The sequence below is a fragment of the Phodopus roborovskii genome, unplaced genomic scaffold (genome assembly GCF_943737965.1).
Source record: "Phodopus roborovskii unplaced genomic scaffold, PHOROB, whole genome shotgun sequence".
NCBI classification, from domain to species: domain Eukaryota; kingdom Metazoa; phylum Chordata; class Mammalia; order Rodentia; family Cricetidae; genus Phodopus; species Phodopus roborovskii.
Genome location: NW_026126410.1, coordinates 631,123 through 658,864, shown reverse-complemented (window position 1 = coordinate 658,864; position 27,742 = coordinate 631,123). Strand labels below are relative to the sequence as shown.

The 27,742-nt window shown below is 43.9% G+C and overlaps 1 protein-coding gene across 4 annotated transcripts in view; it reads right to left on the bottom strand.

The window, feature by feature from the left end:
• Acsl1 (acyl-CoA synthetase long chain family member 1) overlaps window positions 1-27,742 on the bottom strand; it is a 64,865-nt gene that overhangs the window by 9,166 nt on the left and 27,957 nt on the right. For 3 of the 4 annotated variants that reach the window (XM_051182371.1, XM_051182374.1, XM_051182375.1), the window contains exons 3-14: window positions 21,286-21,400; window positions 17,824-17,888; window positions 13,981-14,082; window positions 11,900-11,999; window positions 11,525-11,703; window positions 7,907-7,939; window positions 7,708-7,759; window positions 7,191-7,264; window positions 4,704-4,781; window positions 2,429-2,563; window positions 1,066-1,200; window positions 112-207 (exon numbers count right to left, since the gene is read on the bottom strand). In XM_051182371.1, coding sequence (XP_051038328.1) covers window positions 112-207; window positions 1,066-1,200; window positions 2,429-2,563; window positions 4,704-4,781; window positions 7,191-7,264; window positions 7,708-7,759; window positions 7,907-7,939; window positions 11,525-11,703; window positions 11,900-11,999; window positions 13,981-14,082; window positions 17,824-17,888; window positions 21,286-21,400 — 1,164 coding nt within the window. Of the gene's footprint in view, window positions 1-111; window positions 208-1,065; window positions 1,201-2,428; window positions 2,564-4,559; window positions 4,638-4,703; window positions 4,782-7,190; window positions 7,265-7,707; window positions 7,760-7,906; window positions 7,940-11,524; window positions 11,704-11,899; window positions 12,000-13,980; window positions 14,083-17,823; window positions 17,889-21,285; window positions 21,401-27,742 lie in introns of all 4 variants that reach the window. The other variant, XM_051182372.1, reaches the window with a different exon arrangement.

The window sequence follows — 27,742 nt, the reverse complement described above, 5'->3', positions numbered from 1 at the left end:
CCAATGCATACACACATCATACTACACAATAACAATACATCTTTATCGATCAAAACATGGGCCCATAGCATTACAATGCCCGGTATTACCAGGTGGTGTGATCAACCTTACCTGACAGCCAAGAGCTGTCCTCAGAAATGTTAGCACTGTGGCGGACACTGGGGCTGCTCCTGTGACCATCAGCCGGACTTTTCCACCCAGGCTCGACTTGCAAGACAGAAAGAAGCAGGGTTACCTATGCAGAAGCCAGGGCTCCTCTGTCAGACATGTACTTGGGACCCTGTGTCCCAGGTGGGTAGCTGTCCTGCAGTGTATGGACAGGACTCTCACTTGGGACAGAGCTCTTAGTGTCCACAGCAGGACCCAGGACTATGCTCATTCCTCCCAGAGCTGCCCACGTCCCTTAGCAGACCTGTCACTAAGCCTGCACTCTGAAGGCCCAGGGATCAAATTATGACAACTACCACATTTTTTGGCATCTGGGCATTTGGCATTCTCAGGCTTAATGCATCACCACAGAAGTGGCTGGCATACTTGTTCTAGAGAAGCTAAAGGAAGGCTAACACACCTCGAATTCTTCCACCTAGAACAGCTGTAGCATGGATTGTATGTAGGTAGACAGCTTGGTTCACCTAATAGCCCTGTCTCTTTCAGACAGGTGCCAGAAAGAACCGATGTGTGTTGTTTTTTCTAGGCATCATATCCGCCCCCATCCTCGAGTGTGTGTGTGTGTGTGTGTGTGTGTCTGACTGATCTCTCAAAGCTGTGATGACCATATTAGCAAGCATTCCACCACTGATCTTTGTCTCTGCTGCTCTACCCCTTTGCAAGAGGATTTCACTAATTTGCCCAGGCTAGCCTTGAACTTGCAATCTTCCCACCGAAGCCTCCTGAGTATCTGGGATTACAGACCTGCACCATTCAGCTGTCACTCTCACTCATCCCCTCTGCTCGCACTTGCGCACACGCGCACGTGCACACACACACACACACACAAAACACGAATGCACACACATTCCCATGACTTCACATGAGATATACATGAGGTGAGAGTCCATCTGCTACCTGTATCTTGTGAAAGATGAGTTTATCCCACAGGCTGTTGTTTCTGATGATGCCGCTGCGAAGCTCAGCTTCTTTCCTTTTGGAGGCAAAGTCCAACAGCCATCGCTTCACTGTAGTGTTTGCTTGTCCAAAAATCTAATGAGGCAAGAGGTAAGGTTTTCACATCTTCCAAGACAGCTACAATCAAAAGGGCAGACAACAGTGTGGCAGAGACAGCACACAGGACCAAGCCCCTCTAGGTGTTAACTATAAATCTGCCCCAAGACCCAACTCTATAAGAAATGACATGTCCACAGAAACCTACACACAAGTGTTCTATTATAGCAGGGTTATTTGCAGTAGTCAAAAGCTGAAACCACCCAAATGACTGTCAATAAAAGAATGTCTAAATAAAATGTGCATGACCATACTGGGGAATAGTATCTGGCTATAAAAAAATGATGAAATACTTTTTGAAGTATGATATGGGCTGCTGGGGAATCTAGCAGGTAGGAGGGCGGGGGTGGCGAAAGTGTGGCAGGGCTAGAAAACTTTGACAGCACTGAGGATCTTTGGAAGGCGTCAACACTCCCCACTGTAGTCCCCACAGTGACACCCTCAAAGACCACTGAACCCCACTTTTACTGCTGGGGTTGAACACATATACTTCACTGGGAGCTCTACCCCCAGGCCCTGTACTACACAACTCAAGAGACAAATTGTATTTTATGTGAATTTTATCTCAATGCAACTGTATCAAAGGGTTTTTTGTTTTGTTTTGATTTGCTTTGTTTTTGAAAGAATAAATTTTAAAAAACTAACAGGGATTTTTAGAGATGGCAAGCAAAGAAAAAGGTAAAAGTATTCACAGTGCCAACTAGAAACTCAGTTTGAAGGCTGGCCATGCCACATGCTGTTCTTGCCCAGCTGAGCAATCTATGCTGAGACAGCAGATACCACATCCTCTCAATTGGCGCTGTGGCCTGGACACTTGTCTCGGCAAGGTGAAGTAACTTCATGAACGCAAGGGTTAGTGGAACGGTGAATAAAACCATCTCGTAGTTATTTGGGTGTGATTCATTTAGCACCTTGATGAAACAGGGAGATGGTACAATAGTCTGTGTGATAGATGAGGAATGAAGACCAAAGAGTATGCGAAAATAAACCGACCTACAGCTTACAGATGAGCATCCACAGAGTGTGGTGTCCGCTCCCTTACCAAAAGGCCTGTGCAGTAACCAAGTTCTACTTCCGCATAGGTGTAGACTGAAGCTCCATGAGACTGTTGGTGGCCGTGAGGGGTACATGGCTGAACCCTAGTCAGACTGGCACCAGACCACACAGCCCCACCTTCTGTCCCCCACACTTTACTGTTGGGACTCACTCTGTCAAACATCCGGTTCAGCAGCCTCGGAACCACAGGAAAGATAGTGGGCTGAAGCACCTTGAGGTCATCCATCAGAAGCCTGATGTCTCCTTGGAAAAATCCTATCTTAGCTCCATGACACAGCATTACACACTGCAAGTCAAAACAGACAAGCTTCAGTATGACGAGGAGGGCTCTACTGAACCCAGACCCACAGCAAATGAGCCTGCAGCATCAGTGTTTCAAACCAGCTTCCAGAAACCTTAACACTCCTAAATATGGGTAGTTTCTTTAAAAATGTGTCTGCATTTACTTGGCACTATACAAACATGGAAACTGAGTATTTCACCATCCCAATGACATGGGAGTTATTATGAAACTGGGGGGGGGGCTTCCTAAATGGTAACGAGATGGGTTATCTGGGGCTAACAAGCAATATCTCTCTGTTGCATGAGTTATATGTTATTTTATATACCCCAGATATTTTTTTTAACCTTCCAGGAACTTGAAAGCTTATTTATTCTCAAAATAAAAACCTGTTGCCTCCAGACCAGACTTATTAAAATCTCATTTTCATTTTTGAATCTAAGTAAATTTTTCTGAAAAGATGATAAATTTAGCTTGGGTCAGGACTCCCAAGTGGCTGGCTACAAGATTTCCCCACATGATACTTTCCCTGTGTCCTGGTGTGCTGGTCCCTGTGTGCTGGTCATCCAGACAGACTAGACAAATCATTTATCTGCCTAATCAGTTCAAAATAAAAAAAAGACTCGCCGAGCAATCTCTGGACCTGGGACTCACTGATTAGACTATGCTGGCTGACCAGAGAGCTCCACAGTTTTTTCACATGGGTGTGGGGACTAAATTCAGGTCTTCATGCTTGCAGAACAATCATTTTACCAACTCAGTTATTTCCTTGCCCTTGGTTGGGTTTCAAACTAGGTGCAGAGTTGTGTGCGCACAGGGAACCCAGGCAAAGGCCAGTTAGACACCATCCTTCTTCCCCTGGGCATATGGAATGTCAGTGAAAAGACCCAGACAATTTGTATATTATTGAGAAGCACAAAGAGGGAGGCGTCTTCCAAACAGGTGCCTCGGCGACATCGGATTCAATGAATTTCCTTTAGAGATGGGAACGAATATGGAGACCCACCGCTGACAAGGTGCTAAGTATGAGAGACCAGGGACCCCCCCAGACCCAAAAGGGATGTCTCCATGAAACCCTTCCCAACTGCCTAGGGAGCTCTACAGAAGATGAGGTGGAAAGATCGTGAGAGCCAATGGGGACAGAAGACTCCAAGGAAACGGTGTCTTCTACACACAACGTAACTGATGCACACACGAACTCATAGAGACTATGGCAACACGCACAGGGCCTAACAGGTCTAAGCCAGATGGAGTCCAGCACTGAGGGACACTGGGAAAAAAGCTCCCATCCCTAACCTAGGAACTACCTCCAATTGACAAGTACAAAGGAAATACTGATTTCCTTCACTGAATATACAAATAACACAAAAAGGAGGCCCCATTGCTCAGAAGCAGGCGGCCAACACACAACAAAACCAAAGGTACTTTTTGGAGATGTTTTATCTCATAGCACTTTGAGGGTTTTTTGTTTTGTTTTGTTTTTATTTTACTTGTCTTCTGCTTATCTATTTTGTGTTTTTATGGGTTTTGTTTGCCTCATGTATGTGTGTCTGTGTATGTGTTTCTGGTGATTTTTTTTTCCTCTCTGTGTGTATCTGTTTGCTTTGTTTTATTTTGGTTTTTTTCTTTTTCTTTTTTTTAAACTGGCCTGTTGGTTTTCTAAAGAGAAAGAAGGCATGGAGCTAAATGGGTGGGGAAGATCTGGGAGGCGACGAGGAAGGGAAAACAGTGATCAAAATATACTGTATGAGAAAAAAATTACTTCCAACTAAAAGAAAAAAGTAAAAAGGAAACCTTCCTTTAGAAATAGTTCATCGCCAAGCGTGTCCTATATGCATTCTTTGCATGTTCAAACTCTCTCAACTTTAAGCGGCAGGGTTAAAGTTCAAATACCCAGTTTGGGCCTAGAATAGGAATTCATATTCTTTCCAATAATCTGCGGCTGCAAATGGTGCCGAGCAAAGAATCTCAGCTGTGGGTGGTGGCTGAGCACCACACTTACCTTCATCAGCTGTTCAAACATGTGTGCCAGTGGCAAATACGAAATGTGTGTGTCACTGGCGTTCATGGTCAGTGCTTTCTGCAAGACAACAACAACTTAGCAGGGCACACACGGACAAGCAGAGAGGACACAGTAGATGCCTACCTCTACAATGGTCTCAAACATATGGGCGAGAGGCAAGAAAGATATCAGAGTATCATCTGGGGAAGCGTTGAATGAGTTCTGAAAGCAAGGATACCAGCAAGAAGAGAAGGGTTAAGATCTCCAGCATATCCGCATTATCCATCAGAGCAGGGCACACGGCCCCTCAACACTCAGCAGAGCCTACTTCTAACTCACATCTGCAAATTTTTTTTTTCACCACTGAATCAAAAGTTACTTTTTAAAAAGTATCACTGGGGATAGCACTAGAGCATTGCACATGCTAGGCAAATGCTCTAACAGAACTGCACCCCCAGTCAAAGCAAAGCCAGTCAGAGTAGGAGTCATTCCTCATAATTAAGCACAACCACTTCAGAACTGTTTGCCCTCTGTAAAGTAAATTTGCCCAGATCGGAGTGTTGAGGGATTGTGTGCTCTACTTGTCTTTCAGAACCAACACCCCACCACCAGGTAGTTCCCACTGCCCCTCAAGCAGCGCTCAGACCCACTGCCTGTGAAGACAGCACCGCTCTACTGCAAAGGGATAGGAGAGAAAGGTTTCCCAGGTCCTTTCATTCCCAGCGTAAACGTTTCTGTTAGATGAGTTGGATCAATATTTTTACCTTAAAGCCTCCCTTAAGCTCAGGAAAAACACTCAGTGGTGTTTAAAGCAACATCAAATCAGGCTCGAGAAGATTTGCTCTCTTGTAAGATCCTAACCAAGAAGAGCCTACAGACAGATCAAGTGTGGCTGCCTAGTTTTCCTCAGAGCGGGACTTCTTAAGGATGGGTGAAGTGAGGGCTGGCCCTTAAGTGCCATGTTGTTAACACAAAGAAAGCTTGCAACACAGCTACAGCTGTGTCAACCAGAAATGAGGAGCATGTGTGCGTATATGTATGTGCATGTTGTATATATGTGTGTAAGCTTGTGCACGTGTGATCTGCACTCATTTCTAGGCCATATACTCTTATCCCAAAGCAGCATCAGTCTTAGTAACAATGTACCCTAAGTGGGGTCACTGCCTATGGGATGGGCAGACTATAATTTAGGGTCAATCTAATAAAGTTATAAATGCATCTCAATTAGTATTTCTTGCTGTGAAATTGTTACATAATGAGAAATCAGACCTGGTAATACTCATATATGCATGTGTTTTTATATGTATGTATGTATGTACATTTGTATGTGTGTTAATGTGGACTGAACCTAGAGTTTCAAACGTGGACAGCTTGCTTTCTACTGCTGAGAAAATTTCATACTTTTAAATGTTCTGATATACCACACCAGAGTCACCGTTAGAAGTTTTATAAGTTGCTTCTTGACAATGTGACTATTTTCAGTGGAGATGTGTCATCACTGCAAGTACATTTTAAGTTATCTCTGAAGGCCTACCGGGAAATTTAAATTTCATTTTTAGTGGGGCATTAAGTGTTGAGCTTTGTTTATACAGAAACTTCCCCCAAAAGGGTAGGGGGTGAGAATAAGAAAAGTGACAGTGGTAAAATTGAGTGAAGCACCCTCAAATATCAGCCTTCAACAGCCACCAAAGAAATACGTCCACTCCCCTAAACCGTGAGGTACAGACAGCCTCCTGCAACAAAAAGTAGGGCTCCAGGATGCTCCCAAGAGGCTGCAACAGCACACCATGTTACATGGGAAAAGAAAATGCCATTGCAAAGACAAGCATGCAATCTACCTTTGGGGTTACGGACTGAACTCCCTCCCAAATTCACACCCAACAGTCCTAAGCCCCACGTATCAGGAATAGGGCCCTGAGGTGACTGGATTTGGGAGTATGCTCCAAGCCAACAGCCTGGTGTCTCATTAGAAGAAGAGACATTGGCACACCCAGAAAGAGGAAGCCATCTGCGAGCCAGGGAGAAAAGCCCTCACCAGGAACCAAACTTGCTGGCAGCTGGTCCTGGACTTTCAGCCTCCTAAACTGAGGGAAATAAACATCTGTTGTTTAAGCCACATGGTTGTAGTGCTTTGTTAATGGCAACTGCCAGACTATGACCTGTGAACAGAAGCCTTAAGATGATAGGAAATTAGAGTTTGAGACTTTAATCTTTCTCATACAACGGGAGTCAAACCGACCGCAGGACAGTGATTTAAAACCTTCAGCTGTCTAACTTTTCACTGGTAACTTAAAGAAATTAGGTTCCTAATGCTAAAGACGTTGAAAGGTCCATCTCTCCTTTGTCTTTTCCTAAAAGTACTTATAGAGTGACATCCAAATATCCCCCACACAAAAGCCACCATGAGTTCCATCTGGTGACTCATCCTAATGTCACAATAAGGCTTTAATGATTAGGTCCACAGGTAAACCATCTGAGAGAAGGGGACTTTGGGCCTTATTTACATTTCATTGCTTTTACATGCAGAGTGGACCTAATGGGGAAAGAGGAGGAGGATATTACTACTTTCTCTCTCGGGGCCTAAAGCAATCAGTGAATACAAAGAACCATCATGATACTCTCAAGAATTACCTCTGTTGTTTTCACAAACGCTGAGCAGTCACATATAATGTTTTGGTGAGTGATCATTGCTCCTTTGGGGTTGCCTGCAGAGCACACAGGAAGCAGAGCAAGGTTAGATAGATACTCCACCAGGAACAGCAGAAACCCTCTACCAGTAGGGCCTCAGACACCTTTGTTGGATACCCACTGGGGAGCATTTCTGAGCAATCTCTGATCCTTTCATGGAAACTTACTATCAGGAAATTACCTTAAACATTCATTAATGTCTTTGTGTATCAACAGGGGAGGAACGGGGCATTTTATTCTGCAGAGACCCTGATAGAGTGCATGTTCAATGGGTGCTGAATTAACTACATGGCACTCTTAAATTCTGAGACTGCCTCACAGAACCACAAGATGACCTCACTCAGTCCGCTGCTATCTCTTGCTTTCTTGCATATCTATAATTAGTCAATACATTACCCAAAAGGGAGGCAGAGAGCACAGACTTCCAGATACCACTCTGAAGAGACATCTCAAAATGTACCTGTAGTTCCACTTGTGAAACAAATTATTGCAAGGTCTTCAGGTGCTGGAGGCTGAAGAAAATTTTAAAAGAGATGGTACACATCAGAACAGAATAGATCAAGCCATAAGGTATCACCCCTCATTTCCAACAGTCTCCAGTACGACTTGGTATTGCAAAGATCAAAAGGCTGCAACACAGAGTAACCCAGGATGCTTACCTTGGGCTTCTTTCTGTTCACTTTTCCAAGGTCCTTAATTAGAGAAAGAGAGAAAAAAACAAAACACAAAACCTCAGTATTAAGATTTTTCTAACTATTAAAAGTAAAGTCAGGACTGTGAATAAGGCCCAGTGGTTAAGAACACTGGCTGTTCTTCCAGAGGACCTAGATTGGATTCCCAGAACCCAAATGGCAAAAACTGTCTGTAATTCCAGTTCCAGGGGATCTGATGCCTTTTCTAGACTCAGTTGGTGCACACATGTGCTTCACGGACATACATGTTGGCAAAACACCCAGACTCATTTAAAAAAAAAAAAAAAAAAAGTCCCACAAGTCACTGCTTTTACTACAGATTTCACTATCAACTGGCTAGAATGCCATTATTCAAATTAAGTGAGTTAGAGTAATGTTAATGAACAAAAGCCATAATATTTATTGTTCAAGGAAGCCATTTTCCAGTTATCTCCCTCTTACATAAAACTGTATAAATGGTCTTGGAAGTAGGATGGATTCCAAAGACAGCAAAGGCCTCTGCACTGTATTCCACCCTGATTCCTTGTCCTAGGATGATGTTTAACAAAGCCTCACTATTGACCATAAGCAAAGACCTGCTGGTCCTCAGCACGCTCTCCTATTAGAGGATACACTCCCTGACTGCCTGGCTCCACTTTAAAGTCCTCTTCACAGGTAGAAACACTCTCTGCCCGATTTAAATGCTGGCAGTGTTAGGGCGTCTCAGACATCCATGCTCCACACACATGGGAAGGAGGTCTTGGGTACTCTGAGCTGAAACAGGCTGCAAGGAGAATGGGAGGCTGCTTCTGGGATGGGCATCAAGAGGGATCTAGACTCTGTCCTTAGACATAGCTGTGCCCAGTGCCCATTTCTGCTACCAGTTTATTTCATTAAGCAACCTTCATATCCAGTCACAAAGAAAAAAGAACTCATATTCTTTTCCTAGGAAAAGTGAGCGTCTTGAGAATGCATGTGGCATACACTGGCATCTACTGCAAAATGGAAATTAGATGGGCATGCTCAGAGCTCCACCTAGCACACTTTTAATCAATTTAAATTACATCCATCATAACCAAAGGTTAAAAACAAGAACACCGATGTCTAATTAGAAGTCAACTAGGGTTGGGCACTGCAGCACACACCTATAATCTGAGGCAAGAGGATAGTTTGACCCAGGAGTTCCTGATCAGCCTGGGCAACATACACAGCCACCAGCTTTAAACAAAACAAAACAAAAACCACTCCATAGTCAACAAGGACTAAAGCATAGTACTTTTACAAATTATTCTCCAAATAACTATTATTAACTTTATTGATATCTACTCATCTATTCAAAATTTTCTCTATTCTGTTGTTGTTGAGGTAGGAGCTCACTCATGTAGGGCGGGTTGACCTCAAAATAGCTTGGTAGCTGAAGGTGACTTTGAAATGATCCTCCTACTTGCACTATATAGGCATGCACCACCATGCCTAGATAATCTGTTCAAAATTCTTACATGATCTCTAGAATCTTCAGGTGATGTTGAGTAAGATAAAGCCATAGTCATATGACTTAGGATAACAGACACAACCTCCACTGGTATATTATTTGGGGTTGTAGTTTCAGAGACTTTAGTCTGTCTGATTATTTCTTAGAACAATACAATTCCTTTTAAAAGTGACCATTTTAGATTAAAAATGAGTACGACTGAGTTCTAGTGAGTGACAAGCATATTGGAGTACTTATGAGTAATGAAATCTGTTACCTAATAAAAGCATGGACGGGTAAGTGAATATAGGGGTAAATGAATGCTGAAGCAGATGTGTTAAAGCCCTAATCACAAGCTGTTTAGCAGGAAGATGGGAATATGGCTGAATGTTTATAATTAAAATATAGAAGAGGCAAACCCTCCAAAAGCCTAGATTCTACAAATATATGCATTAAAATGTAAGCATATAGTAATGTAAATGTCCTCACAATCAACCACATGTGAACTTTACATTCTTTTCTCATTTTTGTTCACAGAGTGTCTAAAATTCATAAACCCCATTAAGCAGGTAAGTGTGAAACAAGATTTCAATATAAACTCTGTGCTACAATTGTCATTCATTCATCCATCAGAGTAATATTTATCATGAAGTGCTTTAAAAAAATGCAAAGGAAAAGAACTACAATGTGTATGCATCTCGGAGGAGAGAAGAGAAAGGCAGGGAAGGGGGAGCCAAGATTCCAACAATATGAAAGGAGACCACAAATTTAAACACACACACACACACACACACACACACACACACAAAACCACTCAGTGGGAAATGTAGGTAAAAAGTTAGCTAACTTATAATTTAAAAATGAAGCCTAGGCAAAAGTGAACATGGAGTTGTTCTGCACACTTTGTTTGTGCATGTGTGCATATGAATGTACACATAGTTTCGTGTCAGTGTTGCAGTGATGAGTTTCCCTCTGACTTGGGAAAGATCCCACAGACCCTGCTCTGTAGCCTCTAATTCTCTGTAGAAGGAAGAGCAGTAGACATTAAAAACCAAAACCTTATTTATAACAGTTTCTCAAAAACATCTACATCTTCAGTCACAGTGTGGCTTCCTCTTGGAATCTACTACCTATGATGCTCATGCATACAGGGCCTCCTGCAGGCTTCCATGCTTCCTAACCTAAGACCAGTTTTGGGGTCAGATCATATGCACCTGCTGATACTCCTACAATGGTTATGGTTAACGTTGTGCTTAAGGGAAAATAGACCATATCCAAAATAAAAACAACAAAGAGATAAATGAGTTGTGCCAGATAGTTTTATGTCAACATGACAGAAGCTAATATCATCAGAGAGGAGGGAACCTTAATTAAGGAAATGCCTCCATAAGATCAGGCTGCAGGCAGATCTGTAGGCATTTTCTTAATTAGTGACTGATGGAGGAAAGCCCAGCCCATTGTGGGTGGTTCTGGGTTCTGTAAGTTAACTTGACAAAGCTAGGGTCATCTGGGAGGACAGAACTTCAATTGAGAAAATGCCCCCGTCAGATTGTCTATAGGCAAGTCTATGGGGGCATTCCCTTGCTTAATGATTGATATGAGAGGGCCCAGCTCACTCTGGATCATGCCCACCCTGGGCAGGTTGTATAAACAAACCAATTGAGCAAGCCATGGGGAGCAAGCTAGTTGACGGTTCCTACAAGGTCCCCCTGCCCTGATGTCCTATCATAACTGACGGTGATTGGGACATGTAAACCAAATAAACTCTTTCCTCCCCAAGTTGCTTTTGGCCATGATTATTTAACACAGCAAAAGAAACTTAACTGGGACAAATAACAAATTCCTGTGATCCCAGCATTGGAGAGACTAAGGTGAAAAATCTGCTACAGGTTCAAGGCTAATCTGGGCTCCACAGTGAGTTTTAGGCCAGCCTCAGCTATAGAGTGAGACCATCTTAAAAAACCAAGACAGGCAAAACAGATAAATAACTTGGTGTGTGAGCCAAATCTTTGTCTAGTGGAATGATGGGAATTTTGTCCTCTATCTTTACCGTGGCTTACCAGCATAGGGATGACACAGTGTCATTGGGCACCACATCCAACCCTTCAGAAAAGTAGGCTGTGTGGAGGACTCACCTCCAGGGCCTTCAGGCTGATGATTTCCACCCCACACTTCTTGCCTCGTTCCACCAGATCACTGCCATAGGAGTCCATGATGACTATGATTTTAAGGCAAGGCGTTAGCTTATTTTCTACACCTTCTAACAAGAGTTTGGCCTTATCGGGCTTGTCAGCAAAAATCACAGCGAGTTCAGCTGTAAATGAAGAGGTGATAAGGAATGAGCCCTGGGATGTCAAAAGCTTGACTGTAATATATGACATACAGACACTAAGCATGCCGGAGTGATGCAGATTTCATCATAATATCCCCCCAAGCAGATATTTGAATGTAACGTCACCACATCTAAACCCGTAACTAGGACAATGATGGTGCTAAGACCAAAGACGTACCTTTGTTCACTATGTAGGTGATGGCTTCAGCTCCAAGGGTATCGTAGAGTGGAACCACCACCATAGAATAAGAAAAGCATCCCTGCTCGATGACCACCCACTAAACAGTAAAAGTCAGAGAAAGAAAAGGTGATGTCTCTCCAGAATCATTGCAAAAGGCAATACTCAGAAAGTCAAATCAGAGGCATCTACTGTAGCATCTGTCTGTCTGTCTACCACTGTGCACCACGTACCAGGAGAGTTCAAAACAAATACTTGCTCCTCCTTTTTATTTCTTCTACTCTTGTAATCTTCTCCTTCTTTTAAAATTATTTTTTAAGTTTGCATACAAAACTCTGCCCCTTCTTAAAACCAAACTGCAATTTGCCTAAAGAAGAGAGGCAAGTGAGTGGGACCATGACAAGGCAAGGCAGTGACTGGCTTAGAGAGCAGGGACTTGCTGTAGCTTCTAGATGGCTGCAGATACCTTGATGGGGAGAAACAATTTGGGGTATGGGGGAGACAGGGAGAGAGAACAGCAAGGGACTTACAATGTCTGAGGCTGGGAGGCCAGTGGGCAAGCAGGCTAGATAGAAGCCTGGCAGTAGAAGGGAAATGGGGTCAGGCTGTGCCCCAGCGTCTGGCTCTACTCCATGGGCCACCTGGAACTACTAAGGTATTCTGGACAGCACGTGGTTGTGGGGTTTCAGGAATGTCAGTCCCACAGCAGTGTGTGGTGAGGTCTGGGAACCGGGGAGGAATCCTTGAAAACAATCCTTCCTCGTAAAGTGACCAGGGAAAGCGGAGATACAATAACTGGTTCTCTGGCTGCATAGCAACTCGCGCTGATCTACCAGACATGTGGCATGGCTCCTCTTTCACTTACAACTCTTCATCCCAGCTTCACTTTTCAAACGACACCACAGGGTGCTGATCACAGCACAGAAAAGGCTATGGCTGCTGTGGGTGAGGAGCCTCTGGGTCACATGCATGTGACCTGGGATTTCCTCCAAGACTCTACTCGGGCTGTCTGTCCTTCCTGTGTCCACACTTAGCACATTTGAGAGGAAGCATCAGTAATCTATCCCTTGAAGGGGTTTGTTTTGTGGTTGTATGAGGGTGATAAAAATCCTCCCGAAGCAAAAATTTTTGATATGTTTCTGAGATATTCAAGAAAACCAAATCACTTCATGAGACAACGGGCAGGCCAGCTGTGGACCATGCTACTTCTTGTCAGCTGACACTTTAACTTATGAAAATCGGTCACAATATGGGGAGAGCGGAGCCAAGATACCTCTCTGCACATACGCAGGTATGAAAATAAATCTTGGATTTCTCCAAGGCAGCTACTGTGGACACAACTGGCTAGCTAGCAGTGCTCTAAGAAGGACTTCCCTCATCAAGCCGTTTTATTTATTTTTCAATTATTTCTAATTGTGTGTGTGCATGTTTACACACACTCAGGGGTACCCATGGAGACAGGAGTTGGAGTAATAAATGGTTGTGAGCCACCTGATATGGATGCTGGGAATCAAACTCAGGAACAACCTCTCCAGACCCTCAAGTCACTAAGAGCAGGCCTCCATAGCCAATAACAGCTGTATACTGCCACCAAGGCCAGCTCAGCATGGGTATTTCACAGTATTTTAAGTTTGGAAATTTGATCAGAAGAAAGGCTCAGACCTTACAAGAAGTTTGCTACTAACAAAATGTATCCATGATTTCTGCTCCAATTTATTATTAATAACTTATTGATGCCTTTTATCTAGTCACAGAGGTAGCTAGCCCCTGATCTGACATTTTTTCCTAAGAGTTTTGTTTGACCACTTGAGTTAAGAAAAATGTAAACAAACAAACAAACAAAAACAAAAACAAAAAAAAAATCATGGGGGAGGCAGGCTGTGATTTTTTTTTTTTTTTCTCTTGTAAGTTTTTAAGAAATTCTCAGTTCAGGTTTTTATACCTATAACTTTCTAAGGAAAAACCACAAAGCCATATTCCCAGCAGAAAACAGACAACGATGTCCAGTCCCCAGCGGCTGCAGGTGTGAAACCACAGAGAACTGTGAAAACCCTGTATAGTAAATGGCTCGTGGTTAATACCTCAGGTCTGTTTTGAGAAAAGATGCCGATGAACTGATCTGGGGAGGCCTTGAAACCCTTCTGGATCAGCCCAGAGCCTATGCACTCAGCCAGTTCTTCGACCTGCAGGAAGGGAGGCAAGTATTATCAAAGGCCAGCATTCTCACAGCAAGGACTTTATCAAAACTCACCGGTGACACTAGGGTCACAGCTGCAAGCAGAGGTATTCAGAGAAGGGGAGCAACGCCTTTTAAAAACGTTTGCACAACACAAGGTTTTATTCACCAACACAGCATTAGTGGGCTTGGCTATAAGGACTCCTTCTGCAAAGCAAATTATTCTCAGTTTGCAGGTCCCAGATGATTATACATCAGGGCTTCCTATATAAGTATGTTTCTATTTTAGTGTTACAAAATGATAAAGAATAAAGAGAGACTGTTTTATTTTCTTTTGAGAGGTGTTGTTGCTTGTCTGTAGTGCTGGGAGGGGAACCTAGGGCCATACACATGCTAGACAAGCATTCTAAAAGGACCTTGTCCCCAGTACTTGACTTCTTCAGCTGGTTCAGGCTAGCCTCAAACTCACAGTCTTATTGCTCTTATGCTAGGATCACAGGTATGTAACAAGAGGCCTGACTAAGTTTTTCTTTCATTTATAAAACACTATAAAAGTGACCAAACTCCTCAAAATCTGTCATTAGAAACAGCTTTAAAAAAAAGAGAGAAAGAGACTAAGCTTTTGTTTGTTTTTTGCAACAGGGTTTGCCCTGGCTGTTGTGGAACTTGCTCTGTAGAACCAGGCTGGCCTAGAACTTGTAGAGATTTGCCTACCTCTGTCTCCCAAGTGCTGGGATTAAAGACATGTACCACCACCTCTGCCCAGCTAATACTAAACTTTTACTCTACAATCCCATTCTTGAGATTTCTTTTTGGTAAATAATACAATCTTAGGAGGAGATTTTTAAAGGCCTTACATGCAGAGATAAAAACTTCAAAATTACCTAAAGTGAATAATTCCAGGGGAAAAATAAAAAACAGCTGGGTGGTTAAGTAAATGACAGTAATCCCCAGAGGGGTAGCTGGCAAATATTACAACTCTGAGAAAGGCACAGAGTCTAGGGAGTGTTGATGATAATGATGAGTAATAAAAGTAGATGAAAACCAACACTATAATACCTAAACAAAAACAGTCACAAAACTTAGGAAGACACACCCATGGCTACCCTCTGGCCACTCCTACTCTAAATTAATTTTTAAAAATTTAAACCTTAAAGTGTTAGGCCAGGTGGCGGCAGCACACACCTTTAATCCCAGCAGAGGCAGGGGGATCTCTACAAGTTCGAGGCCAGCCTGGTTTATATAGTGAATTCCAGAACAGCCAGGGCTATATAGAGTAACCCCATCTCAAAAAAACAAAAACAACAACAACAACAAAAAAAAAAAACTTAAAATTGAAGAGTTCTTTATTCTCAAGAGTTCTTTTAAGGTATATCATTCCAATAGGAAAAACAGCCATACCATCCTTGCCAGGAATCCTGTCAGTTCTCGTATCTGACACTATCCCAGGCCTACCTAAGAAAATCAGAGTGCCATTGGCCAGGTGACAGGACAGTGACACAGTATCTTCTAGTCTTGATGAGTTCACAAGTCTAAAGTTGAATTTAAGGCATTGGAATTTAAGAAATGCCAGTAACTGTTTGCAGGGTTCACTGGGACAATACGCATACATTTATATCTCTAGAAAGACCGTCTATTTTGCTCTCAAAAAATAAACAAAACTCAAAGAGATTCTTATTTTCCTAAAAGTCAGTCTTGTTAGCTGAGTAAAAAGTAAACGGAGATAAAAATCTCTACGAAGCTAAAGCTGGCTGCAGTTAAATTCAGCTCTGTGCCTTTGCCAAGCCTCCGGCTGAACTGTGCAAATCACCCAGCAACACCTTCAGAAATGCCAGGGACTTTCAGTGTACCTTGTAATACCAATCTGCAACAGATGCCTCTCTTTTTCTGGCCAACAAATCTAACAGAAACAATGCAGAGAGCACTAGGGGTGTCTGTGAATCCTGGGGGCTGTCACACAGTGCCCTGTGCCCAACACATAGTCTTGCTATACAGACTCTGGAAGCAACTGTCGTAGTGGTCTGAGGTGGTCTCACTCTGCAGATCAGAGTTGGACTCTGCCTCAATATGTAGCCAAGGCTGGTCAGGAACTCACAGTGACCCTCTTGCTCCAACTTCCCCAGTGCTGGGAGTACAGATGTGAGCCTTACTGACTAATGAGGGAAAAACAAGCAAACAAAAGGCTGGATAGAAACTGGTTTGGGTTTTGGTAAAGCCAAATAGAAAGAGGGAAAACTCTCTGGTCATGTGAGCTCCTGGCTCCTTCCATAGGCAAGGAATTATAAGCTGATCTCTCTTGTTTTTCTTGAGAGACACATACTACCCAAGCAGAGTGAGCGAGCGTTGGGCATTCTGGTCCACCCTCTGAGGAGGGAAGAGGACAAATCCAGAGCTTCAATCCAAGAAGCTCTGACAGGTGCTATTCTCAGGCTGGGGTATGTGGCTCCAAAGGACAAGTCCCCCCAATATCCACACCCTCAGACAAGCCAGCTACTAAAAACAAAGAGGGAGAAGGTCAGTTTGTGTTCATGAGTGTCACAGGGTTACCTGGACCCAGAACGAGGGGCAGAAAGCCATTTCCTGGACAGCTGTGTAGGAAAAAGGAAGGCAGCTAAACTGCGTTCCCAGCTGTGCCTGCCCATCCTGAGGCCAGACCGGAAAAGCAACAACAGCTTGATTCTGTGTAATCATAATGAGAATAAAAGAAATAAAAGGTGACGTCTTTCTGCTCTGCGACCCACTACTCACAAACTGTGATTCAAACAGTTGCAGCCACTAATGAGCAAAGGTGACAGCATTAAGTGTGTGAATATCTGGGATCTTAGCTTTAGGTTTATACAGACAGGCAGGGGGCTCCTCTGAACATCCGGGCTCTTCCCTATGGCTTCTGAGGGATTAAATGTTACACCCTGGAGAGCTGGTCAAGAACAGTTTTGAAGATCAATGAACAGATGCAACATGCCCATGGCACACCTGGCTAGGTCTGGTTTCTGCCATTCACACTGTGTGAGTCTGAGCAAGTTATACCGTTTCCTGGGACATGTTTTCCTCATCTATAAAATAGGGGGACACTCCAAATTGGGGTTCCTAACTTTCCTAGAACTCCTCAGACAAAGACAAGTCATCCTATGCCAGGGGTGGGGCCCCAGTAGGGAGACCATTTGCTTCTGAAGACTTCTAAAATTCTGAAAAGGTATACTTCCCAATAATCCATATAGGTTGCCAGTAAGTGCTTCAAGCTATCGGTTGCTAGAATTTCCCAGGATTCACTATGCTCTATTTTTCCACAGGTGCTCTGGAGTTCCCTACTGCAACAATCTTTCAGCAGTGTGCTGGACCAATTTACAGAGCTGTTCCTACAGGTTGACTCTGCAACAGATCCCACAGGCTGTGCTTAAGCACTTGGCCCCTAGCTAGTGGCAGAACTCTGGGAAGAGGCAGAACCTTTCGGACATGAGGCCTAACTGGCATACACAGGATCATAGGGACTAGCCTTGGGTTTAGGCTAATCCTGCTGCAGATTGGGTTTGGCTTTAAGATCTGCTGAGATGTTAACAAGCTACACAGTCTGCATGCACAGCCAGGCACCAAGCCTCCCCAATGACGGGGGAGGAGGGGGAGGAGGGATGGGGACAGGGACGGGACTGACTGAATACCCATAAACTTGAGCCCCAATTAACCTTTTTCTGCATTTACATTGAGTCTTGGCCACAGATATAAAGAGAGCTCTCAAAGCCAGGGAACTTACCTGTTTGTAGGAAATCCATTCATAGGGCTGGTTTGGCTTTCTAGAACCTAAACATGGGCCGTTATCTATAAAAAGAAAAAACAAAGATGAAGCAAAAGATGGCCTTGACCATTTAATATTCCTGCATTTTGTTTCTTCCTTGATTCCTCAAATATCAGGTAGACTCTTGTCTTCAAATTAGAGATTGTGAGTTCATATTAGAAATGGTTTTTCTCCTGGAGTCTGAAGTGATTTTTATGTTTGCTTATTTGCTGTTTCTGAAACAGAAAGAGGTTAGCGATAAATAGAAGAGAAAGGAAGATATTAATATGACTGACTCTTGTTGTTGGTTTGGTTTATGAGACAAGGCCTTTCTATGATGTGGCTCTGGCTGTCCTAGAACTCACTTTGTAGACCAAGTTGGCCTTGAACTCACTGAGATCTACCTGCCTCTACCTCCCCAATGTTGGGATTAAAGGTGTGAGCCACTGCCGCCCAATTAACAGGATTTTCAAGAACATTTAACCCGTGACTTTCACTTTATGCCAGGGGCTGAGTGTACAGATGCTATCATGGGTTTTCAGGAGAGGCAGCCACCAGAATTTCTAGGGAAGTTTCAAGCATTAAGTGTTTCCCCAAAGGTCATGTGTTGGATAGAGGCTCAGGTGCCCCCTGACTGGCTTCTGAGAAGTGGATGGAGGGGTCCTGAGGGTTCTGACTCAATCACTGGGCTAACCCTTCCATGTGCTTGTAATACGGTGGCAGCATTGGGGAAACATCCTTGAGGACAACATCTTGCCCTGGCTGCTCCCTGTACCCTGCCCCAGTCCTGCTAACTTTCATTATCTCACCCCAAAGAAGGAAGGGGAAGGGGAGGGGGAGGGGTGGAAAGATGCCACAACATCTAGGTTCACCAGTCCAGGTCTGAATGTGTAAAGATGTTGTGATTTGGTTTGGGGACATGGGAGAATTGGCAAGGAAGACAAAAGAATGGTTTCACCAGGGGCTGTGACAGGCCTGGTTTATGCCTAGAGAAGTGTGGCATGCAAATGGACCCAACTGTCAGTAAGTGGTGGAGAAAATGGGACGACACGAGCTGGATTTGCGGCATGCTCCCTAGAACAGACCTGACAAAAAAGAGTGCTTCTTCCAGACTCTTCAGTTTACAGCGCTGTAACCAAGGCCGAGAGTTCGAGAGAGGGTCAGCAGCTCTGCTTCTCAGATGGGAGATCCCTCAGCTACAGGAACTGACACCATTTTATACCCCAAGAACCAAGGCAGGCAAACTGCAGCCAAGGGCCATAATGAGCCAATGGGGCTGTTTTGTAAGCAGCGTTAGTAGAACACAGCCTTATTAACTCATCCGCCTACATCTGAAGCTGCAGAGATTATTTGGCCCCAAATGCCTAAAGCCTAAAGGACTTACTGTTTGGCTCTCTATAGGCACAACACACTGATCCCAGCTCTAAAACTGTGGATAAGCAGCAGCTCACCTGCAAACCTGAAAACCATCCATCCCCAGGCCCTGCCGCTAAAATCTGATAGAACTGGATGGCTCAGCATGAGCTTTAGTACTTTTTAAAAAAGCATCCCCAGGTGATACTAACATGCGGCTAGGTGCATCTTAAAGATAGTAGGCTTAAGGAGTTTGGAGAGATGGTTTAGCAGTTAAATGCACTGGCTGCTCTTCCAGAGGACCCAGGCTCAATTCTCAGCACCCAAAGTTCATCTCTAACTCCAGCTTCAGGAGGTCTGATGCCCTCTTCCGGCTTCTGTAGGCACTTCGTGTAAAGGGGGCACAGGCAAAATGGACACATAAAAATAATTTTAAAAAATTAAAATCAGGTTTAAAAAGCTCTAGGCTAGTTTCTCCTGCCATTGAACAAACTTCTGATCATCTCCGCAAATGCTGGGCTTTATCCTCTACCATATTTCAAACACCCTAAGAAAATTAAAGTTTAGGGTAAAATGTCTCTTGGAGGAAAAAAGGGATCATGGATTAAAAAAGCCACTGCCTTTAATCAATCATATTGAGAAAGCTTACATTTCCATTTCCTGTGATTTACCGAAGACCACTCATTTTCCAATTAGACAAATGACAACAGAACAGAAAGTTGCCTAAGTGTCAGAATCTGTAGTATAATCCCCCAGATCCTAGATACACCCCACTCTCTGCTTATAGAGGAAGGGTGGTACATAGCTTACAATACATACATATATTTTCATGTAGCCTGATGCTGGTCCGCTCTACCTCAGGGAGATTTACAAAAGGTTCACATGGTAAATGATACACAAGGAAGTTTGCTTTCTCTTTACAATAGGCTAATGAGCCTTTATAGGAATATTCAGCTGGATACAATGGGCTGAGCAATCAGAGCACATCGGTGTCAGGCAATAAACAGCAGGTACTTCTTGAGTGTACATGTGTCTTGTGGGGGCACAGAGGATGCAAGCTCCCCCGGTTCCTGACTGTAAGATCACCATCTACCTGCCAGTGACAAAAAAAAAAAAAAAAAAAAAAAAAAAAAAAAACAAAACAAAAAAAAAACCAACAACAACAATCAGAAGCTGTATAGGATCTTAAAGTCTATTTCTATAGAGAAATCTCAGAAAAGCAAAAATCATCTTTCCATAGAATGTTCTTTTATGGACAATACATTGAGTGCCCAGTGTACACAGGCCCTGACAGACCCTGTGTCAGTGCTGTGGGGAGAGCAAAATGGAAGAACGGGTTCTCAAGTAGCACAGGCTGGAGGGCAAAGGGTATGGCATGCTAGGCGAACACCTCTGAATGGTGAAGGGTTATTGCAGAAGCAGATGTGAGATGCTGAGAAGAAAAGGGGGAGATGGCCTCACTAAGATAGGACTGAAAAGGACACGCCAGGAAGACGTTTATTGAAACTGAAATGCAGCAGGGGGTTAAGAGGGTACCAACAGGTCAAGGACACTGCAAGGGTGGGAAGAGCAGGATTATGATCCGGAAAAGGGGAGTGCATGAAGACACGAAGGGAGGGACCAGCAGTGGGCTGGCTGGAGGGCTGATTCAAGGTGGGGAGCCAGAGAGAAGCTGTAACAGAGGCGGGTGATTGGATAGCAAAGGGCTCTCTGGTGTGTTTCTGATGGGGTACAGCTTCCCTGGAAAGTTAGTATTTCTCTCAAAATATGTATGCTTATGGCCCAGTAAGCTTGAAAAATGGTGGGCCAGGGCTAATTAAACATTAAAAAAAAAAAACTATAGGAAACACTGGAGTCCAGTATATGCTATTCTGCATCAAATACAGGACGTATTTGCTGACAGAGGACATTTGGAGAATCCTAAGAGCTTTGAGATTGGCTTTGACAAGTTATAAGGGACAGGCAGGACATGAATAACGCTGAGAATGTGAAAGACTGGCAGATGTGCCTGTTTGAAAGGAAGGCTGATCATTCCTCATGAGAAACAACAGCAAAGTGTCAGTCACAACAGTGCAGCTAGGGACTTACTTGACACCTGAATGCCCCTCTGGAAGCCATCATACAGTGTTCTGACATCATCGTAGATGTACACCAGGAGCTTGTCACTGTCGAGGAGCGCTGATCTTCGAGCGCCATCAGTACCCTATTGGGAAGGACAGGGGCAAGCAGAATGTTAACAAGAAGCCCATAGCATCACACTTTTATAGAGGTGCATGCTGTGGCCAAGTGAAGCTAATCAACGTGCCTATTTTTCCCAAGGCTTGTCATTTATTTGTGGTACAACACTTAAAGTCTACTGTCCTAGCCATTCTCAGGTAGATAATAAATCCACTGTACTGAATGATGGCCATGATGCTGTAAAAGAGATCCTAGAGCCTATTTTACTGACTGTACACCAATATATGCAATTACTATTCGTCAGTTCGATGTAAAATAAATACAAACTGCTATGCAATGCCTAGCAGCTGGATGAAGAGGTACAGAATTTGTTGATGTGTTCGTGTAAGTTCCCTTGAAGAACCATGGCGGCTCTGGAGAATCGAGGCTAAGACAACATGGCCATGAATGGAGTCTTGAGGAAGAAAAACTAATGAGGAGGAGGAAATACGAAGCTGCTCACAGATTCATAAATACCTGTCCTGCCAGACAAAGCCAAAGAGGGGGAGAGGACAACAGAAAAATGCCACTACCTTGAATACCCAAACCACATCCACAACAGAGCAGAGGATGAGCCTATCAGATTGGGAGAAAACAACAGACCACTCAACTTCCGTGAGTTACCTACACAAGGGTACTGCTACAGCTCGCTCTCTCATTATCAAATGCAATACACTCCATAAGAACCTACAATTCCTCGAGTGGCACCTCAGGTGTCAGCTAATAAATAAGTGTGAGCAGATGCAAGTCTTTCCAGGTGTTTGCGGGCAGCATAGACAGGTGTGCACACCTGCTGCTGACCACTTTCCTCTAAGTTGTCTCCACCTGCTGGGACCTAAATACAACTCTATGTACGGAGTCCTGACTGTGAACAGAATGTCAGTTCCTAGCCCCCTGAAGTAGCAGGAGGAGCTACTGAGCTCTCTAGGACCACAAAGATACTACAGGAGGTCCAGAGAGCCACAGGAACCCCTCAGACATTCTCTCCACACTGGTAGGTAAGAGCTCAACGACTGGGTTAGAGCCTTCTTCCTATTACACATTTCAGAGGGGCCCTTCACATTTACAGCACCCAGGAAACCCTTGAGGGAAATCCAGCACTGCAAGAAGGGATTGTCCAAAAAGTGGAAGAGATCACTTCTGGCTTGAGGTTTGGTGAAAGAAAACAGGAAACCACCCCAGTAAGCAGGGTCAAAGAGCAGTCAGAGTTGAAGTTCAGGCACCCTGGCTGCCCCATGCCATCCACAAGGAAGTCCTATTGATACGGTGCTCAGGACAGCACCTTTTATGCTACTCATCCACTCTTCGGACAGGGAACCATTCATTCGTGGCATTCCTCAATACAGGGCCACCTCTTTAAAAGGATGACACCTGCGTTCCAGAGAGAGGCTCTCACAGTTCTAAGTGGAGCAGCTGAGAGTCAGGTAAGCAGGGAGCCTAAGGCTTCTCTGCTATGCTTTGAATCTGAAATGTCCCCTGCAGCCTCATGTTCTGAATGCTTGTCCCCTACTCATTGGTGCTATTTCCAGAAGGCTGCTGAACCCTTAAAAGGTGGGGCCTATCTGGCAGAAGTAGGACCCCAGGTATAGGCCTTTGAAGGTAACAGAGACCCTCCAGTTCGTCCCCAGCTCCTTGCACCATCTGCCATGATGGGTATAGCCTCTGACACACAATCCACTGCTATGAACTCAGCTGCTCCGTCAGGCCTTCCCTACAATGGGGGATTGATACCCTCCGAAACTATGAGGCATGGTTCATTGAGCCCTCCTCCCCTAAGTCATGATCAAACTCATACATAAAGGAATATCGTGAAAATGGTGCTGTTGCTTTGACTGAACCAGACCACGCTGTTCTCAGACTGTTGGCAAGGATCTGCGGGAGCAATCTGGAAGACTCTGGAGATGCTGCTGTAAAGCTTAATGAGAGGTTATGGTAGGGGTCTGGGGAATGAAGACGCCTCTAGGATTACAGACAGTGATGACGGCTCATGAATTTTTCAGATGGAAGCAAGGACTCCATTAGGAATTAGACTAGAATTCATTTAAAGGACATTCTGATAAAGAACTTGTCTATGCTTTTCCCACATCGGAAAAAATGAAATGAAGCAGAACTAAAAGGTAATAACTAACCAATTCGGAGGAGAAAAATGTAAAAGTGTATGGCCTTCAGGCTGTTGCATGGATATTGCTGGTTGCCTTTTAGCTGGCTTCACTGTCATACTTGTGAACAAAAAGATGTAAAGAGGGGGGAAAAGATATAGTTTGGCCAGCATGGGGTCTTATTTAAAGTTGTAAACAAAGCAGTGGAGAGGCTGACACTAAAGAAAAGTCCGCTGATTCCTACAGGGACAATAGAAAAGGGGCCCTGTAGGACTATTCAAGAATTGGAGACCACCCACTAAAAATTCCCGGATCCTGGATGTTTGTATTTCACCATGATAATAAATATACACACCATTTATACGTACATCACCACCTTTTTATATATTCCATATATATACATCATACACAAGCACACCATCATATATGTAGAAATGGCATGAGGGTAAAAGTGAAACTATTTAGGAGAAGGCAGAAGGTATGAGAAAGAAGGTGGCTCAACTACATTTTATACTTGTGTGAGCCGCACAAGTACCATGTTTTGTGACTACACACCAACACTAAAGAACTGAGTTAAACGAAAAATAAAACCTCCTGTGTCGAACCCCAAAAACTTATTTTAAAGACCTTCCTTAAAAAATAAGTTCTCTGTGAAACAGGGTGAGGGGGACATCTCACAGGGCCCCCCACCCATAGACAAAGAACTCAGGCAACCAAGGAATGCTAAGAGTGGAGGAAATCGTCCCCCATTGTGAGTGAGTCCCATAATTGATTATCCAATACCAAGTGGCCAACCCTAAAATCATGTACATACAATTAACATTAAATGGTTTGGGCAGGTGGTATTTAGATATTTAGGTGTGGGTATGTGTATGTGTGTGTAGCAATAACAAAGAAAAAGGGGCCACAAGTCATGATTTTGAGGGAGGGGTATACACAGGAGGGGTTGGAGGAAAGGGAAGAAGGAAATGATATAATTCTATTTTAATTAAAAATAAATATACAAAGACAATTTATTTTTAAAGATATGGTAATAAGTAACATCACTTTGTAGATACATGGATTCCCTTGTGAATAAATGCAATTAAAATGATGTTGGATGCTAAGGGGAAAATGAATAATAGCCATTAAACTGTGAGAACAATAAAAGTTTTCCTCGGGTGCCTGACTTACACAGAGCTGCATAAGAGTTTTCCCAGGTTCTCCCACCCCAGGAACTCAGAGGCCAGGTGACTTCAACCACAGTGCAAGGGGGGCACAGCTACTGTTCAGGCTGACAGCAGAAATGTTCTGTTGTCCTCATGGTACCAGTTGTGTGGGCATGCAAAATGCTAGAATTATGGAACCATGGCAGCATCCACCAAGATTTTCTAGAAAATCTTGTGAACCACGCAATGTATATAAGTGCCAGATTTGCTGCAGGGAGCCCCTCAGAGGTCTGTATCGGAAGCCATGAAGATGAAAACTAAGCTGCAACTGAGTTCCAGGATGTTGGAGAGAACAAGAACATAGGCTGTCTGCCAAGGAAAGCTTTTGCACAGAATAGAGTCATCCCAGGACAGAGGCTATGTGTGTCACTAATAGCAAGGCACAAATGGGGCTTTCCACTGGAGTGTACATCATGGCAACAGGTGCCTCTCATGCTAGACACAGGGCTACAGGATTTGATGCTTGCCCTGCTGGTTTGGGGCCTTGCTTTGGTTCTGCCCCTTCCATGGCCCACCTGCTATGCCACCACCCTGCCCTTTCTGAATGGGGGTGTTTACTCTGTGCATTGTATATGGGAAGTGTATAATTTCTATATTTTCTAGGAGCTCATAGCTAAAATACTGCTTTGGGTCTCAGCAAAGATTCTGGATATAGACTTTTGGACAGTGATGGGACTGTGAAGGCTGTGGTACTCAAGTTGGACTAAATATATTTTATGTTATGAAATGGTCATTAGCCCAGAGGTAGAATGTTATGGCTTGAATCTGGAATGTTACCCCATAGGCTCATGCTCTGACTTCATGTTCTCTAGCTAATCACTCCATTAAGAGAGGCTATGGAACCTTTAAAAGGTGGGGCCTAGTAGACAGATGTGGGTGATGTGTAGGTGTCTGAAGGTGTATCTGGTCCCTGGTTTCTGGCTGTCTCCCTGCTTCCTGTCTGTGGGAACACAAACAAACTTCTTGGGCCACCATGAATGGAGTGCTCCGCAATGCCTTCCCTGCTGTGATGATGGAAACCTGTTGAAACTGTGAAGCCATAATCTTTCTTCCCTGAAGAAGTCATGTCAGCTGTTGTGGCCACTGTAGTGCAGAAGTAAATAATACATCTTGTCCTTGAGTTACCAAAGCCTCCAAGGAATATTGGCTAACAAAACAAAATAAGGAGTCAACAAGGACAAACAAGAGTAGGTCTGGACCCTGAGGGGCATAGACTTAACAGGTTTGTCTTTGCTAGAAATACATTCTGGGTCTTAAAGAGACCATCATTGTAACTGCACTATCTGGACAAGGCAAACTTTACTTTTGAACAAGAGGTCTTAGCGTGAACACACACATAGAGACAGGAAATGCACTGGGGATGGGGACTGTGTCCTTTCCCCATAGGCGGGAATTGGCCCTCATGGTCTTATTTGATTGGCTACTCTGTTTTAAAGTCATAAAATTCCTGGAATACAGCAGGAGGCCTTTGTGTAAATAAAGGTTTATCAGTTGGGTGGGTGGGTGGGGGTGGGGCTTAATATTTTCCTGAAAGTTTTAAAAAGTCTCATAGTATTTAATAGAAAAGACTTATACTTAACATTTCTTACATCTTAGAGACCAGGTCTACAAAATATCAGCAGGGGAAGCAACCAGCATTTGTCGGGAAAGGGAGTGATGCAGGCTGAACCTGAAACTCTGAGGGTGTGACCCAGCAATCAGCCTTTCAACAAGACTGTCAGGTGATCCTAGACCTGCCCCACAGTCTGAGAAGCAGGATTCCAGGGACAAGTCCCAAGCAGGGGAGTGGTGACAATCAGGGCAGCATTATAGAAAGAAACCTACCGCAAGTATAGTGTGCAGGGAAAGCCGTGGGAGGGACTAGAGAGAAAAGGATTTATGTGGGCTCAGTCTAGGGCAAATGGTCTGGGGAGGGGGTAAGGACAGTGACGCCATGAACAACATGACTCTGTCATTTAACATAGGAAAGGGGAGAATTAAGGTATGGAGAAACAGTTCTGAGGCCAGGGGAAATTTGAAAAACAGATGGGGTTTAGCTAGACCCTCAAGACAAGACAACCCTCTCGGTCTACTCCCCAACAAAGCTTTAGCTAAATAATTCTTTAGTTAGGCTTAAGCTTTTGATGTTACCTACTCTTCAAGACTTGGGGGGAAATGGAGGTAAAACTATCAAACCAAATCTAAACAAGTTCATTGTACTCCTAATAAAGCCATCAAGGATAAGGCATTTATTATTAGTCTAATTATTAGTTAAACTAATTAACAAAGGCTTGAAAATGAAGGGAGATGGTAACTATAAGGGGCAGGTGAAACTGGGCAAAAGGCCCCACTGTCCTTCAGGTGTCAGGGAAAGGCTCTGATGTGGAGAGGAGGGCAGTGAGATGGGGGAGGGACACTAGACAACAAGTACCATGCTTTGACCTTTGTTCCATGAATGAGCTCAGATTCCCTTACAAGGATCATCATCTTGGATGGGTGGGGGTGTCCCCATTCTTCCTGAATAAAAATGCTACATCTAAGGGCTGGGCACTCATTCCCTGATTTATACAAACCTATAGCAAGAGGGATTGCACTCTCCAGGCTGACAGCTGGAGCCCAGAGTGCCCATATGTGCTACAAAGCAGAGCCTTTAATTACCGGGTTATCCAAGTCCACAGATAGATTTCTAGGAACAGCAGCTACTGAAATGGAATGCTTCAAGGGTGACCTTCTAAGGTAACCTGCAGAAACAAGGTGGGGTGAGGAGTGGGCTGCTCTCAAGAAATAGGTTCACCTTACAGAGCCTAATCAATCAAGACTGGAAAGCAGGGAATTATGGGTCTGCTTCAATGTAGATTTTTCCAATGTGATTTTCCAAGTTTAAAAACCAAGGAAGGTAAATCTAAAGCACAACAGTCAAGGCCTTTGCTACCAGTACATTATCCAACATCTATAAGGTGGTAAGGTCCCTCTGGGATCAGTTTCTCTATACACCAGATTGGTAAATACAGTTGAGGATGACTTCAGCTAAATTAGAAAGAA